The sequence below is a fragment of the Nerophis ophidion genome, linkage group LG01 (assembly GCF_033978795.1).
Source record: "Nerophis ophidion isolate RoL-2023_Sa linkage group LG01, RoL_Noph_v1.0, whole genome shotgun sequence".
NCBI classification, from domain to species: domain Eukaryota; kingdom Metazoa; phylum Chordata; class Actinopteri; order Syngnathiformes; family Syngnathidae; genus Nerophis; species Nerophis ophidion.
Window position 1 is genome coordinate 55,513,309 of NC_084611.1, and position 17,228 is coordinate 55,530,536.

General features: G+C 46.3%; 1 protein-coding gene across 1 annotated transcript in view; it reads right to left on the minus strand.

Annotated features, from left to right (window-relative positions):
• Window positions 1-17,228, minus strand: part of neurl1aa (neuralized E3 ubiquitin protein ligase 1Aa) — a 114,844-nt gene that overhangs the window by 62,718 nt on the left and 34,898 nt on the right. The window contains exon 3 of the mRNA XM_061907849.1: window positions 12,770-13,091. Within this exon, the coding sequence (XP_061763833.1) occupies window positions 12,770-13,091 (322 nt within the window). The remainder of the gene's footprint in view (window positions 1-12,769; window positions 13,092-17,228) is intronic.

The window sequence follows — 17,228 nt, forward strand, 5'->3', positions numbered from 1 at the left end:
AGACAAAGCTACAAGCGACAAGACAGGTAGCGGTGTCATCAACACGACAGGTAGCAACGACAACAGCGACATGTGGCAACGACAATACAATAATCCAGCAGTGACTGGATGGGAAGACAGGTCTAAATAGGAGCGGACTGATTGACACCAGGTGTGGCCAGGTGCCAATCAGCCGTAGCTGAGGGGGAACACAGCACTTAGGGAGAAAGACAGGAAACCAACAATATCAGCGCGCTGACAGGAAACACTACACACACAGAGGAAACAAAGACAAATACAGAGGAAAAAAATAAAACATAGTCAAACTGTCAGAGGCAAGCCTGACAGTAGCCCCCCCTCCCATAACGGATACCATACGGATACTAGGAGGTGGGCGGCGAATAGAAAGCCGCTGCAATTGGCGAGGAAGTCGGCCATGAAACGACCACATCTGTGGCCGACAAGAGTATGGTGGCGCCCTCTGCTGGCCCACCGGACAGGATGGTGACGGCGCCCTCTGCTGGCCCACCAGACAGGATGGTGGTGGCGCCCCCTGTTGCTGGCCCACCGGACAAGATGGTGGTGGCGCCCCCTGTTGCTGGCCCACCGGAGAGGATGGTGGTGGCGCCCCATTCTGCTGGCCCACCGGAGTGCGTGGTGGAGTCTGCTGGCCCACCGGAGTGCGTGGTGAAGTCTGCTGGCCCACCGGAGTGCGTGGTGGCGTCTGCTGGCCCAACGGGGTGCGTGGTGGCGCCGTAGGTTGCAGACCCACCGGAGATGATGGTGGCGTCTGCCGGCCCACCGGAGATGATGGCGCCATCTGTTGCAGACCCACTCGAGATGATGGCGCCATCTGTTGCAGACCCACTGGGGCGAGAAGTAGCTGTGCCTCCCCAGCTGCACAGCTACTCCTAGCACTCCCCTCAAGGGACGGATGCCAGACGTCTCCAGATGGGCCCACACTCCACAGGGGTGGGTGGGAGAGGGCTTGAAAAGCGGCCAAACTCTCTTTTAAATTAGCCATTAATTTTAAAGCTAAATTAAGCCTCTCCACCATAGATATCTCTGCGAGGTTCGAATTTGGCTGGATTATTCTGTCACAGTTTGTTGGCGACGAACCCCAAGATGCAGAGACGGAGGCAGGCATTGAATAAGGAACATGGTTTTAATATAAAATACCAGAACAAAATCAAACAAAGGGTACAAACAAAAAGCACGCAAGTGGGCGGATAACAAACTAGGCTATGAAAAAACAAAAACTGGAAGGAGGGAACAAAAAACAGTAAGCTACACAAAGCGACCAAATATAGCTTACCGCTACTGTGCAACGACACGTCAGGAGCGACAATACAGAAGCGACATGCAATACAATAATCCAGCAGCGACTGGATGGGAAGACAAGTCTAAATTAGGAGCGGACTGATTGACAGTCCACGTGTGGCCAAGTGCCAATCAGCCGCAGCTGAAGGGGAACACAGCACTCAGGGAGAAAGACAGGAAACCAACAAAATAAGAGCGCTGACAGGAAACACTACACACACACACAGAGGAAACAAAGACAAATGCAGAGGAAAAAACTAAAACATAGTCAAACTGTCAAAGGCAAGCCTGACAAATACGAGAGAAAGAAGGTGCGAATCTGGTAATAATTGAAGGAAGAATGCATTCCCAATAAAAACAGCACAGGGTCCATCGTCTGGCGGTGGTTTGGCTTCAAGCGGGAAGATGTTGAACTATTATGCGGCAAAAGCGTTGCTACAAAAAGTAGCACCACTGCTAATGTAGCATCATTTGAGAATAAGGAGTGCTTGAAACTCTGCATGTGAACATCTCCGGCCGGTGCCACGCCCAACAAAATGCCGAAGCAACCATTTCCACATCAACACCGTATGAAAAAAGTAGTCAACGACAGAAGGAGATAACATCCGCAGTAACCTACCACATAGCGAAGGATGAACACTATTTGATTTCCTATTATGCAGCTAATTTTTATTTGACAGATATTGAAATATCTTGTGTGACATCATGCACAAAACATTTTATTTGTTTTAAACTATTGTAGTGGCGTTCTGTACAAAAAGTGCACTTTAATTTAGTGTTGTCTTGATATGTCATCGTAGTGACATCATGCACAAAAGTGCACTAATAGCTTGTTTTAAAATGCCTCTGACAATCTTGCACTTTCTGTTTTGGAAATGACACAAATTTTTGTGCCAATTCCTGATAACTGTTTAATAAATACAGTTTTGGTCAATTGACTTAGTTGTGGTTTCCCTCTCTGCATGAAAGTTTAAAATGAGCATATATTAATGCAATATGAAGAGGAATGTTTTAATGTAGACACAGAGAATCATCATCTTGCTGCGATTATATGCATCAAGTGTACATTCAAGGCTAAGGCAAAATACCGAGATATTTATCGTGTATCGTGACATTGCCTAAAAATATCGAGATATTGATAAAAGGCCATATCGCCAAGCCCTGCCTTGGCTCAAGAATTGTTGAAAAACACTATTGGTCATACCATATGTGCCTCTCTTACACTGGGAGACCCTTGTTTCCATTCAGCACAGATAAAAATGTGTTGCCTTTGCGGTTGACCAAAGACGTCATTGCACCAAAACAAGGCACATCTGTGTTAATTTATTCGTGATAACAGTCATGAGTTAAAAAAGGACAATAAAACCTAACAAAAAAAAAACCTGATGCTTCTCTAACATCATACAAAATTGGGGCTAAAGGCAACGTCAAAAAAGGGAAGGACTTCAGATGATAAAGCCCAAGGGCTTATCAGCAGATGGGGAGGAATTATGAAACACCGAACATAGAAAAGAATGCACGGCGCAGACTAAAACAAAATGGCCCGTGTCAAAAAGTTCATGTCTGAGTAATAGACATAAGCACTGTTCCACCGGGGATGTTTTCAATCCCGTTTCTAGGGGGCGGATGTCAACTTAGTGCCTGACGGAACACGATTAAGCCCTTGCTTTCGAGGCAGCCGTGATTATGACTCAACAATAAAAAAAAAGACAGCTAATTGGGTCGGACTGGAGAGCAAGCCGGTGTCGCGCAGATGCCCTCAAAGTTGCACAATCATTAGACCAGGGGTCTCAAACTCAATTCACCTGGGGGCCACTGGATGTAGAGTCTGGGTGAGTCTGCGCCGCAAGTAAAGATTCCTTTAAAAAAAATGTTGCATACTCCTCAGCATGTCTAGTTATATAATGACTATTTTAAATTGTATCCCTTGTGCACCGCAACTTTCTCTGTTTAAATGAGACACGTCGGGGTGCCGATGAGCTCAACAAAGAAATAATGCATCTCCCACTTTTCCTGGAATTGTCTTTGCTCATCACTAACCTTTCTCTTCCCCGCAGGCTTTAAAAAAGACATCTTTGGGGTTTAGGAATATGTTTGTATTTAGCCGACGCACGGAGAATAATGTGTGTCGTTCCGCTTTTCCTCCCTACGGCAACACAGCCGTGCCACTCCTTAGCTTTATTTTGTCTACCAAGCTTTATATGCAATTTGGAAGGTTTGTGTCACGTTTGTTCTACCAAAGAAACTATATTTTGTCATGTCTGGGATCATGTTTTGTTTAAGTTATGTCCTGTTTAGTTTTTGGACTCGCTTTAGTTCCTGCTTTTTCACTCCCTTGTCTTGTTTCCATGGTTACCCATTAGTTTCACCTGTCATGTCACGCACCTGATTTGTTTTGACTCACGCACCTGTTCAATCGCCACAGTATTATTTAACACAGTTGCCAGGTAGTCAGCCTGGCGACATCTGTCATGACGTGGACTTGGGTGTGGTTAGTTTTCCCGTGGTGCAAAGCGATTGGACCGGACACGACGTGAAGGTAAGGACATTTTAATTTTATTGAAAAAAAGGAAGAAATTAAAATCGCTTACTAGTGATGGGTTGATGAGGCGCCATGTATCGTTTCGACACATTGCAAAACTGTATTGATACTGTGTCAGTACTGTTTCACTAAATACTGACATCTGCTGGACATTAAAAATCCCTACAGGCAACTTATGGACCGACTCAATTGACACTGATTTTATGACCTAGTATATACAATAATTTAAACCAAGTCATTGTATTTCATTTAGGAGTATTTCATATCTTCATTTAAACAAAAACATATTTTTATCGTTTTTAGATACAGTCAATAAATAATGTGAACATGTATCATAACATGGAAATCTAAGAGAACGTGTTGTGAATGAGAAAACTTGTGGACAAGGTTTTTTTTATTTTATTTATTTTTTTACATGCGCTCTGAATACGCAATGTTGATTGATTGATTGAAGTTTTTATTGGTAGATTGCACAGTACAGTACATATTCCGTACAATTGACCACTAAATGGTAACACCCAGAGAAGTTTTTCAACTTGTTTAAGTCAGGGTCCGCGTTAATCACTTCATGGTAAAAACTTAATGTGGAGGTTTCCTGCGTCTCGCCCGGCTTCTTCTGACCACAGTATCACACAGCTCAGGATACAGGTTTGACACAGTATTTAATACATCTTTTACTTTACACAATTGTCCGTCTGTTCAGCTTCTCAGGTTTGACACAGTCTTTAGTACATCTTTTACTTTACACAATTGTCCGTCTGTCCAGCTTTTCAGCTGTCTCTTGTTCGTCTCTGTGCCCCTGTCCTGCGTCCTCCTGCGTCCTCATGTCTCCCCCCCTTCATGGTCTCCAGCGCTGCTAATAAAGGGAACAGGTGATTAGATAACTCGTTCCAGCTGAGGTATCCACTCACCTGTTGGCTGTTTCATGGCCCCTGCACATACCCCGCCCGCAGGGGACGCGTGGAACACGCCCCTCTCCACATGCCTCCACCGCCAGACACAGGCCGGGCACCCGTCCGGCCGCGCCCACTCCCCCTCACCCCCCCCAATAGCTGGGCGAGAGAGGAAGTCTGCCACGGCCATCTGCGCTCCCGGCCTGTGGACCACCCGGAAGTTGTAGGGTTGTAATGCGAGATATCACCGGGTGATCCGCGCATTGGTGTCCTTCATACGGTGGAGCCACTGGAGAGGTTTGTGATCTGAGCAGAGACTGAAGGCCCGCCCCAGCAGGTAGTAGCGGAGGGCCCCGACCGCCCACCGGATGGCGAGGCACTCCCTCTCCACCATACTGTACCTCGCCTCCCGGTCCGACAATTTCCGGCTGATGTACAGTATGGGGCGATCGACGCCCTCCACCCGCTGAGTCAAAACGGCCCCCAGCCCCCGGACCGACGCGTCCGCCTGCAGACAGAAAGGAATGTTAAAATTTGGCATGCGTAGTACCGGCTCCTCACACAGTGCTTTCTTTACCTCCTCAAACCCCTGCTGGCACCGTTCTGTCCACTGGACCAGGTCTGGAGCACCCTTTCGGGTGAGGTCCATCAGTGGGCTGGTCAGGTCTGCAAACCGGGGAATAAATCTACGGTAGTAGCCCGCCAGTCTCAAAAACTGCTTCACCTCTTTTTTAGTCTTGGGGGGTGGACAGGCCGCAATTTCCGCCGTCTTGTCAACCTGTGGCTGCAGCCTTCCCCCCCCCCAAGTGGTACCCCGGATACTGTACCTCCCTCCGGCCAACCGCGCACTTCGCAGGGTTGGCGGGGAGCCCCGCCCGCCTCAAGGACTCGAGCACCGCCCCCACCCGCCGCAGGTGATCTTCCCAGCTGCCACTCTGGATGATAACATCATCCAGGTAGGCAGTCGCGTATGCAGCGTGGGGTCGCAGCACCCGGTCCATGAGGCGCTGGAACGTGGCAGGCGCACCGAACAACCCGAACGGGAGCGTCACGAACTGGTATAAACCTTCCGGAGTGGAGAAGGCCGATTTTTCCCGGGACTCTGGTGATAAGGGAATCTGCCAGTAGCCCTTGGTTAAATCCAGTGTCGGGAAAAAACGAGCAGTGCCCAGCCGATCCAGAAGCTCGTCGACCCGAGGCATTGGGTACGCGTCAAAACGTGACACCTCATACACCTTGCGGTAATCCACACAGAACCGCACAGACCCATCCTTCTTCCCTACAAGAACGATAGGTCTGCACCACGCACTGTGGGATTCTTCTATTACTCCTAACTCCAGCATGGTTTTTAATTCGTCCCGCACTATTTTGCGTTCGTGTTCGGGAAGCCTGCATGGCCGAGACCGCACCGTAATCTGCATAGCGCCGCTGTAACTCAGCAACCTCCGCTCTTTGAGCCAATGTGAGCTGGTCATCACAGGGAAGAGTGCGGGATCTTTGGCCCAAACTCCTCCTCCGCTCTCACTACCGTCACCATGGAGACAGGCTCGGCCTCCCTCCATGCTTTCAGTAGGTTTACATGATAAATTTGTAAGCCTCCACCTCGGTCCGAGCGCCGAACCTTGTAGTCCACATCATTTACCTGCCGTGTGACCTCAAAGGGTCCTTGCCACATTGCTAGTAATTTTGAGCTGGAAGTTGGGAGTAGTACAAGTATTTTTTTCTCCCGGTGAAAATTTTCTCAGCTGGGTTCCTTTGTTGTACATACGCTGTTGCCGTTGCTGGGCGCGGAGCAAATTTTCGCGTGACAAGTGCCCCACCTGGTGGAGTTTTGCTCGCAGGTCCATAACGTATTGTATTTCGTTTTTACTGCGGCTTGAACCTTCCTCCCAGCTTTCTTTAATTAGGTCCAATACGCCGCGCGGCTTCCTGCCGTATAACAACTCGAACGGTGCAAAACCGGAAGAGGTCTGGGGTGCCTCCCGCATCGCAAACATTAGGGGATCCAGCCATTTATCCCAATTAGGTTTGTCCTCGTGCGTGAACTTACGGATCATGGTTTTCAGCGTTTTATTAAACCGTTCCACCAGCCCGTCAGTTTGTGGGTGGTATACACTGGTGCGGATCGCTTTAATCCCCAATAACCCGTACAGTTCCTTTATCGTGAGTGACATAAAGGACGTGCCTTGGTCCGTCAAAATCTCTTTCGGGATTCCGACGCGGGAAATGACCGTGAAGAGTGCTTGCGCCACACTCTTGGCAGAGATGGAGCGGAGCGGCACTGCTTCGGGATACCGCGTTGCGTAATCCACCAGAACTAACACAAAGCGATATCCCCGTGTGGTTGGGTTAAATGGTCCGATGAGGTCCATCCCAATCCTTTCGAACGGGGACCTCCATGAGTGGTAATGGGCGCAAAGGGGCCTTCGGGACGGCCGCCGGATTTACCAGCTGGCAATCCGGACAGGCAGCACACCAGCGGCGTATGTCTGCCCGGATGCCTGGCCAATAGAAACGGACCATGACCCGATTGAGTGTTTTCTCGTACCCCAAGTGGCCAGTGAGGGGATTGCAGTGCCCCGCCTGGAAAACCATTTGCCGACGGGGTTTTGGCACCAACAACTGGGTGGACTCCTCACCTGTTTGAGTGTCACGGCTCACTCTATATAACCTATCCCTAATAATCACAAAGTGAGGGAATACCTGCGTTTTCCCCGGGCGCACCAGCTGACCGTCTATGCAAACCACCTGGTCCCAGGCCGCACGCAAAGTTTCATCGCGGGACTGCTCAAGGGGAAAATCCTCCATGGACTGCCAGCGGAGGGCCGGTGGGGCCTCCCGCGAAGCCCCTGCCGGTTCCCGCCTGTCAGTGCCGGATGAATCCGCTCGCCAGCGAGTACTGCGCGTATATTCCCCTGTCCTACAGTCCGTGAACGCATCCCCACACATTGTGTCACTAACTGGTTAAACCCCGGCCAATTTGTTCCTAAAATTATGGGATGCGTAAGGTGCGCGCTTAACATTATGCTTTTGACCTTCATACCAAATTTCCACTGGCACAATCGGGTACTCGTGCACATCCCCATGAATACACCTGATTCTTCCCAGTGTCGCCTCCCTCAACACCCCGGGTCGAACCAGGTTTTGATGCATCATGGACTGTTACAGCCCGAATCCACCATTGCCCGGTATGTACTCCCTTGTATTCTTACTGGGACACAGTACGTCTTCCCCGGATCGGGGGCGGGTGCTGGGATCCCGACAACCCGCATCACATGCCCCACCTCCATTACGGAGCACTTCCGGCGAACGTGACCGGGTTGACCGCAACCCCAGCACACCGGCCCGGGCGTCTGACGCGCCCTCTGTGAGGGAAGCCCTCTCTGGACAGCGCTGGTACCCTGAAACAGACAAAGAGACAGTGGATTAGCTCCCCGGTTCCCCCCCCCCTTGTTGGATGTGCATGTGTGTGTGACTGGGTGCGTGTGTGTGTGTGCTTGTGTTGATTGTTCAAGGAGGGGACCTTATCCTTGCTTCCCGGTCCTCCGGCCACGTGAGGGCCCCACTCCAGTGCCCGTCGGTCTGGTGGTGGGAGTCGTCGGCGTGGAGCTGGGATGGGCCTTTCCGCTGCCTTCGGTGTGTTGTCCCTCTGGACCGCTAGGTGGTCCTCAGCCAGTGCCACTGCTTTTTTTACCTCCGTTGGACGGTGGTATCTCACCCATGCTGCGGTCCTGGGCGGAAGGGCGTCGACAAAGTGCTCCAGGAGGATTCTTTCAACCACTCGAGGATCTTGACCATTTGGTTGAAGCCATCTGTTCGCCGCGTCCCTCATTTGCTGCGCCAGGATGAATGGTCAGTCTTCTTGGCCCAATTTCATCGCTCGGAACCTCCTCCGGTGATCCTCCGAGCTGCTGCCGACCCGATCTAGGATGGCGTGGCATAAGTTGTCGTACTGCATCCTGGCGGCTGCCGGGAGGGCCAACGCCGCTCGCTGTGCCTCCCCCACCAGAAGCGGCAGCAGCTTCACTCCCCACTCTGCCTCTGGCCATCCGCATGAGGTCCCGTGGCCTCGAAGACATCTAGGAAGGTGTGGGGATCTTCTGTCTTCTGCCTCCCCCATTCTCTGCATGGATGTCGCTGCTCCCCCTCCTACCGTGGATCTGTCCATCAGCTGCTGGATTAGCTGCGTCTGTTGCCGGCTTGCTGCCGATACCTCGGCAAGCACTTGCCCGAGCGCCTCCAGGGGTGATGCGGTGGACATCATCGTGGTTCGCTTAAGTTGAGTGCCAGTTGTGGAGGTTTCCTACGTCTTCTTTTGACCACAGTATCACACAGCTCAGGATACAGGTTTGACACGGTATTTAATACATCTTTTACTTTACACAATTGTCCGTCTGTTCAGCTTCTCAGGTTTGACACAGTCTTTAGTACATCTTTTACTTTACACAATTGTCCGTCTGTCCAGCTTTTCAGCTGTCTCTTGTTCGTCTCTGTGCCCCTGTCCTGCGTCCTCCTGCGTCCTCATGTCTCCCCCCCTTCATGGTCTCCAGCGCTGCTAATAAAGGGAACAGGTGATTAGATAACTCTTTCCAGCTGAGGTATCCACTCATCTGTTGGCTGCTTCATGGCCGGCCCCTGCACATACCCCGCCCGCAGGGGACGCGTGGAACACGCCCCTCTCTACACGTAATGACTGATCCATCGAGCTGGATTTGAACCAGTGCCCTAAGGCAGTGGTTCTCAAATGGGGGTACGCATACCCATGGGGGTAGTTGAAGGTATGACAAGGGGTACGTGAGATTTTTTTTAAATATTCTAAATATAGCAACAAAATAATACTTTAACAAAATATATGAATGTAAGTTCATAAACTGTGAACAAAAAATACAACAATGCAATATTCAGTGTTGACAGCTAGATTTTTTTGTGGATATGTTCCATAAATATTGATGTTAAAGATTTCTTTTTTGTGGAGAAATGTTTAGAATTAAGTTCATGAATCCAGATGGATCTCTACTACAATCTCCAAAGAGGACACTTTAAGTTGATGATTACTTCTATGTGTCGAAATCTTTATTTATAACTAAATCACTTGTTTATTTTTCAACAAGTTTTTAGTTATTTTTATATCTTTTTTTCCCAAATAGTTCAAGAAAGACCACTACAAATGAGCAATAATATGCACTGTTATACAATTTAATAAATCAGAAACTGATGACAGTGCTGTATTTTCCTTCTTTATCTCTTTTTTTCAACCAAAATGGGTTGCTCTGATTAGGGGGTACTTGAATTAAAGAAATGTTCATTGGGGGTACATCACTGAAAAAAGGTTGAGAACCACTGCCCTAAGGAACTCAGCATGAGCATTTACAGTCCTCCACTCTACCAACTGAGCTACCGAAACGGCTCAACACAAATAATAATAATATAATAATAATAATGGATTAGATTTATATCGCGCTTTTCTATTGTTATATACTCAAAGCGCTCACAGAGAAGTGGGAACCCATCATTCATTCACACCTGGTGGTGGTAAGCTACATCTGTAGCCACAGCTGCCCTGGGGTAGACTGACGGAAGCGTGACTGCCAGTTTGCGCCTACGGCCCCTCCGACCACCACCAATCATTCATTCATCATTCATTCACCGGTGTGAGCGGCAGCGGGGGCAAAGGATGAAGTGTCCTGCCCAAGGACACAACGGCAGCGATTTTGATGTCCACAGGTGGGAAGCGAACCTGCAACCCTCAGGTTTCTGGCACGGCCGCTCTACCCACTACGCCATGCCGCCCCAAAAACACGTACCATTACAAATCTACTAACAGATCGAGTAGAAACTTTGAGAGAACAGGATGAAACGACAAGGACATGAACACAAATACCTTTTTTTCCGATATATGATCAAAATATTCCCACATGGGGGAAATGATCCCAGACGACGATAAATTACAAATGACCAATGAGAGAAGTGCGGCGATTCTGTTGGCAGCGGCATTTCGTTGACAGATGCGCTTCCTTATAAACACAGTTTGGCGCGCAGTTCGCGTATCGGTCATGTGACCAAAACAGCTCATGATCGGTCACGTGACTTTCGAAAAGTGGTACGTGCACCACACAGGGTTTTGCTCTATGAGCTCGACGCATGCGCCGATGCATCACTAGCGCTCACAGAGGAGAAATAAAAACTTAAACAAATAACTAGCACGATGGCATGAATAACAAAAAACGTACTTTGAACGAGATAAGGGCTTGGTTCATCGGCATAGAGCAGGGGTGCGTAGAGGGTGGTCGAGGGTCACATGGCGGTGGGTCGCCAGACCAAGTGTCCCTCAACCACCCTCTACACACCCTTGCTCTATGCCAGGTGTGTCCAAAGTGCGGCCCGGGGGCCATTTGCGGCCCGCAGCTAATTGTTTACCAGCCCGCCACACATTCTAGAAATGCTATTGCAAAAATAAAAAAGGACAATAAAACAAGTGGAATGAGGTGAAATCTAAGGAGAAAAAGTTGCAATGTTGACACAAAGCTGCCATGAAAGCTGTTTTTTTTTCTTTTGTCTTTCTTTATTTTTTTTTTTTGCCATTGCTAAAAAAAAAAAGAACAAAAAAATCCATGTTATTATTTTCAAGGCTTCAATTACTTCAAATATTTCACTTTAAAATGTTTTATGTGGTAAATATTGCATATATTGTGTAGTTGCCATATAAAAACATCAAAGTTTTCTTTGACAAAACCGCATAAAACAAACAAAATAATAATTCAAACGTAAAATCGACAGATATATCTGAAGTTGATCTCGTAACTTAAGTGTTGAAAGTAAAAGAAACCTGATACGAATGAATCACTTTATGAGTGGGGCACCTTTTGGATCCCAAATATTTAGTGGTATTTTATTCATTTTTTACTGTGATTACTCAAAAATATTAAAGAATTAAAATCAATTGTGTCCTGCATTATTGATCTTTTAGGGCTCTAATTACTAAACACTGCATATTTCAGTTTTACTATAAAAACAAAAACAAAGTTGTTTTTGACAAAAAAGACATAAAACCTTTTTTTTTTTTTTTATTACTTTATATCAACTTGAAGTTGATATAGAGATTTACTGTAAGCGTTAAATAATAAAAAAAATAACAATTTTTTGACGTATTTTTAAAATGTTATTGACTGAGACCCTTTATAGTCCATGAGACCGCTAAAAGGTAAAATAAATAAAAAATCCATATATTTTGTTATCGTTTGAAAATAAAAATATAAAAATGGCCCCACATGCTTTAATTTTTCTGTGTGCGGCCCTCAGTGCAAAAAGTTTGGACACCCCTGCTCTATGCCGATGATCCAAGCCCATATCTTGTTCAAAGTAAGTTTTTTGTTATTCATGCTATATTGCTAGTTTTTTGTGTTCATAGTCAAGTTTTTATACCTCCTCTGTGAGCGCTTTTCGTTTGTTAATTGTTTTTGAATAAAATTAAAATGTCATTACCTTCACGTCGTGTCCGGTCCATCGCTTTGCACCACGGGAAAACAAACCGCACCCAAGTCCACGTCATGACAGATGTCGCTCAGGCTGACTACCTGGCAACTGTGGCTTAAATAAAACTGTGGTGATTGAACAGGTGCATGAGTCAAAACAAATCAGGTGCGTGACATGACAGGTGAAACCAATGGGTAACCATGGAAACAAGAAAAGGGAGTGAAAGGGCAGAAACTAAAAAGAGTCCAAAACCCAAACAGGACATAACTTCAACAAAACATGATCCCAGACATGACATATTTAAAGAAAAAATACATTTTTTTCCCTAATCTTTATCACTTTTTTTATCCAGCCCTAATCTTTATCCCTTTTTTTATCCAGGTAGCCATAAAAGAACTGCATGTTGCCGACCCCTGATCTATCCTTTTTTTTTTTCAAATGACAGATTGTAGAACCAGCAAACATCACTTCTAACATACGTAAATCCTAAACATTGTCCAAGGACTATATTTGGATTGGATGGTGTGATGTTCTAAAATATATGCTTTTTCAACTGGCTTACCTAACAGCTGCACTTCCCGGGTCAGACCGTAAACATCAATTAGAGCCCAGAGGGGTTCAGCTGTTCGGACTCCGCTGAAGAACAGCATGGGGCTGGACTCGTTTATGCGATAGAAAACACGGCCCTTCTTGTCCACCCAAAAGGTGATGACATTGCCCTTGTTAGCGAACTCTTCAGGGAGAGCCTTAGCCCAGAAGCCACTTTGGGACACCAGATCTGGGCAGGCGTACTTCGGCAGGTTGTCTGGGTTTATCCTGCAGGGATCTTTAGAGGTGAACCCCAGACGCAGAGCCCCACTCCAGCAACACTGTTTTTTAGTGATCTAGGGAAAAGAAAAACAGTTCTTTAGTGGATGGAGACCGAGTAAGTAAAATAAACCATGTTGGTGTGTAAAAGTTAGCCGGCCCAGGCTTTTAGCCTATCAAAGACTCCTAGACCAGGGTTTGCGTCCTGGTGCAAAATGGGATACAAGCCACGGGCCGAACCAGCTGTGTTACATTGGGTTTTTAGATACACTCCGTCTTGAATTAACTGAAGTGGCCCAATGCGGAGAGAAAATGGTGTCATTTTATGCGATCAAAACATACACAATAGTTACAAAATAGGATTTGTAAACTAAAATGGATTTTAAATGAAAAAAATATTTTTTAACTCAAAATGGATCTCCAAATATTTTTATTCTTAAAAACCTCTTAAGGCCTAAGCTGTTTGTTTACATGCTTTTTTTTTTACTTCACTTTGCTATTTGGGCTTATTAGGCCCTAATTAGAATAAAAACTCATAATCATATCTTGATATGATGTACTTGGTCCATAGCTTTTGACATGATGTACTTAGTCCATAAGTACACAAATGTGTACTTCATGTTTAGTGACATGCTAATTCTTCCATCCATCCATTTTCTACCGTTTATTCCCTTGTGGGGTCGCGGGGGGTGCTGGCGCCTATCTCAGCTACAATCGGGCGGAAGGCGGGGTATACCCTGGACAAGTCACCACCTTTACAATTTTTTCCCCAAATTTCATTGTATGTTATACTCTTCTGACACCACCAGATGGCAGTATAAGTGTCCACATAAGCGTCCATAAGACCCCAATTCAGGAGTGTACACAATTTTGGAAATACGAGCTAAAAGGTGCTGTCCACATATGTGGCCACTAAGGCCTTTAGAGGTTTTAATGAAACAATACTTGTTTTGCATTTTCTTTAATTGTCTGGAGGTCTTATTCTTTTTGGTGGTTCCGAATCCTTCTTTTGGCTGCGAATAAACTTCAATTTTATAGGCGGGGCCTCCAAACAATATGTCAGAAGCATTTTTATTAATCAGTCTTGGATGATGGCGCGACTACAGATTACTTCCACCCCCAAGATTGGAATCAGAATCAAAAGTACTTTTATTAATCCCCAAAGGGAAATTAAGATATTCAGCACAATCCTATTCAAGATCAGACAAACATTACAGGGAGACAGAACAGGATCTCTGATGAGTCTGCCAACTTCCGATTGAACTCAGAACTACTCAGGACCTTTGTTTACAAAGTCAATCATTAAATATGTGGTATGAGCGCCCATCCATCCATCCATTTTCTACCGCTTGTCCCTATTGGGGTCGCGGGGGGTTGCTGGAGCCTATCTCAGCTGCATTTGGGCAGAAGTCTGGGTACACCCTGGACAAGTCGCCACCTCATCACAGGGCCAACACAGATAAACAGACAACATTACCACACTAGAGCCTATTTAGTGTTGCCAATCAACCAATCCCCAGGTGCATGTCTTTGGAGGTGGGAGGAAGACGGAGTACCCGGAGGGAACCCACGCAGTCACGGGGAGAACATGCAAACTCCGCATAGAAAGATCCTGAGCTTCTGAGGATTGATATTGTGAGGTACAGGAAGCATAGGGAAAGCCATGCCGCATGGAAGTACAACGAAAACAAAGCAAAACGATCCAGCACAGACCCCCCAAAGGGGTTGGCATAAGAAGCTTGCTGATTAGGGATTGCCAGTAGGTGAGTTTCCTAATTGCAAACTGGCGGCTTGGTAATCAAGCCAAAATAAGATGTCTGAGAAACAGATGCAGGCAGGAAGTTGAATGAAAAATTAAGGTTCAGGTCAAGACATACAAAAAAACCGGAAGCTAAAAATAATGTCCAAACTGTCATGGGGGATCATGACAGGATCTCTACCAAAAGAACTGATCCCTAAAGGAGAATGGCAAACAGAACTGGCGGAGGGTGGCCAAACTGCGCTCTCGCCACAAAGGAAGGGCCATATGTCCAGGTTTTGAGCCCACGCAGCCAGGAGGGGGAAGAGTCATGGGCCGGCGGTGGTTAGAGCGTAACTTCGGCTGTCTGAGGTAAGACTCAGAGATCGTGATGGATGCATCTGCAGCATCGAAAGTCAACCCCTGCGGGATGGATGCATCTGCAGCATCGAAAGTCCACGCTTAGGTCTTGGACATTGCTGCTGTTGACCTGGAGTGCATGGAACGGAAAACTGTGGTAGCCAATAAGACGAACATTGAGTGCAGGTGCATGCCTTTGCCACCGCCCCATCGCATGCAAGACGAGCACACTGTGGCCGCTTACGAAGCCTCGAGGCAGCAACAATTCCTCCAAATATATTTTGTAAATGAATTACTCAAATTACTTGAGGAATCGTTTCAGCTGTAGTTGACACCCTGTGATTCAGTCTTCGGAATTTGAGGGCACCGGTGTAGTCATGCCTATTTTTTTTCAAATATTTTCAGGAGCTACTGGGGACCAGCCAATTTATTGTCAGTCTTTATTGTCAATCACTTTTACTCACTCTCACATTAGTCCACTCTCTTTAAGTCGCCCTCCTTGTCGTTGGCTGACTGTTGGTTGTGAAAGTGCTTGACTTCATATGCTTTTTAAATGTTAATATCGCAATCACCCTAATCGCAGCTGCCAAAATCGTGATCACGATTAAAATGTGATTAATTGTTAAGCCCTATTTTTACCCTGACCTAATCTTCAAAATGATTAGGGATGAACATAAATCCTGCTGAATAGTAGAGGCGTCTAATCTTGGGAGGGGAGAAGCAATCAGTAGTCACACCGAGGGTTGCAAAATTCCGGGAATATTTAAAGTTGGAAACGGGAATTAATGGGAAATTAATGGGAATAAACATTGAATGCAACATGCTAGATCTTGCCCTGTGATGAGGTGGCAACTTGTCCAGGGTGTAACCTGCCTTCTGCCTGATTGTAGCTGACATAGGCTCCAGCGCCTCCCGCGACCCCGTAGGGAATAAGCGGTAGAAAATGGATCTTGCAGCATGATTATTCGCTAAAACAACCTGATTTAATGCAAATTCAGTAGAATTACAACCCCTCACGGTGCATTCCTCGATCAAATGCAGAGATAATTCCCAGCATGCTAAGCACTACAGCCGGGCTATTGAGGCCACACTAGTATTCGACCCCAAGGACTTCATCCAGTCAGGTAAGTTTTGATGATATTGGATCTATGGTATTTAAGTGTAATAGAGGTGTAATTGCTTGTTACTGTATGACTGTAGACTACTCTAGCAGACTTCCACTCAAGCTAGCTAGCTGTTCCTGTACTTGTTAAATGATTTTGGGGCCAATATCTCTCGCTAGCTAGGTTTCTGATAATGAAGCGAAAATATTTCTCCATTAGCCAATATGCTAATATTCTCTATGTTATATCCAATGCCTTTATGCTAACAACATTAGCTATCCGAATTTACCATTTTTTGTGATCTGTAAAGTTCAACTAGCAAAAACTAAATCAAAACGTGTAGTTTCCTCCACCTTCTGTTCTGCTAGCCATTCTGTTGTCATACAACAATGTAGGTTATGGTTTTATTTAGCATACTGATAGAGTGTTCATTTATTCATCAAGCCTATTTCTATTCATTTGTTCTTCAGTAAAATGTTTTTAGACTACTCCAATTGTTTAGCTGACTATATCTGTGTGTTACGATGCACACGCAGTCTGCGTCTCCCTCTTCTGCGGGAGCACCTGAAGGATCTGCTGACAGCGCACCGGGCACGCCCGCGCTCCCACTGAACACAGCGCGCCCACACAGCTACAAGTCCGCACTCAATTGCCAATCTGCACACCTGGTATTGATGAGGGCGAGCTTGATAAAAGACCAGTGGACCCAAGGATCGGCGCGGGAACTTAGTTTTCATGTTGTACCGTAAGCGACCGTTTTATGCTCCATTCTTGTTTCCTCTCTGTAGTCTTACACCCTACACACTTGAGTTTTGTCACACTTCATTTCGCTTGTTTAGTAGTTCGTATTGTTAATTATTCTTATTATATATATATATATATATATACATATATATATATATATATATATATATATATATCCATCCATTTTCTACCGCTTATTCCCTTTTGGGATCGCTGGCGCCTATATCAGCTACAATCGGACGGAAGGCGGTGTACAAGTTGCCACCTCA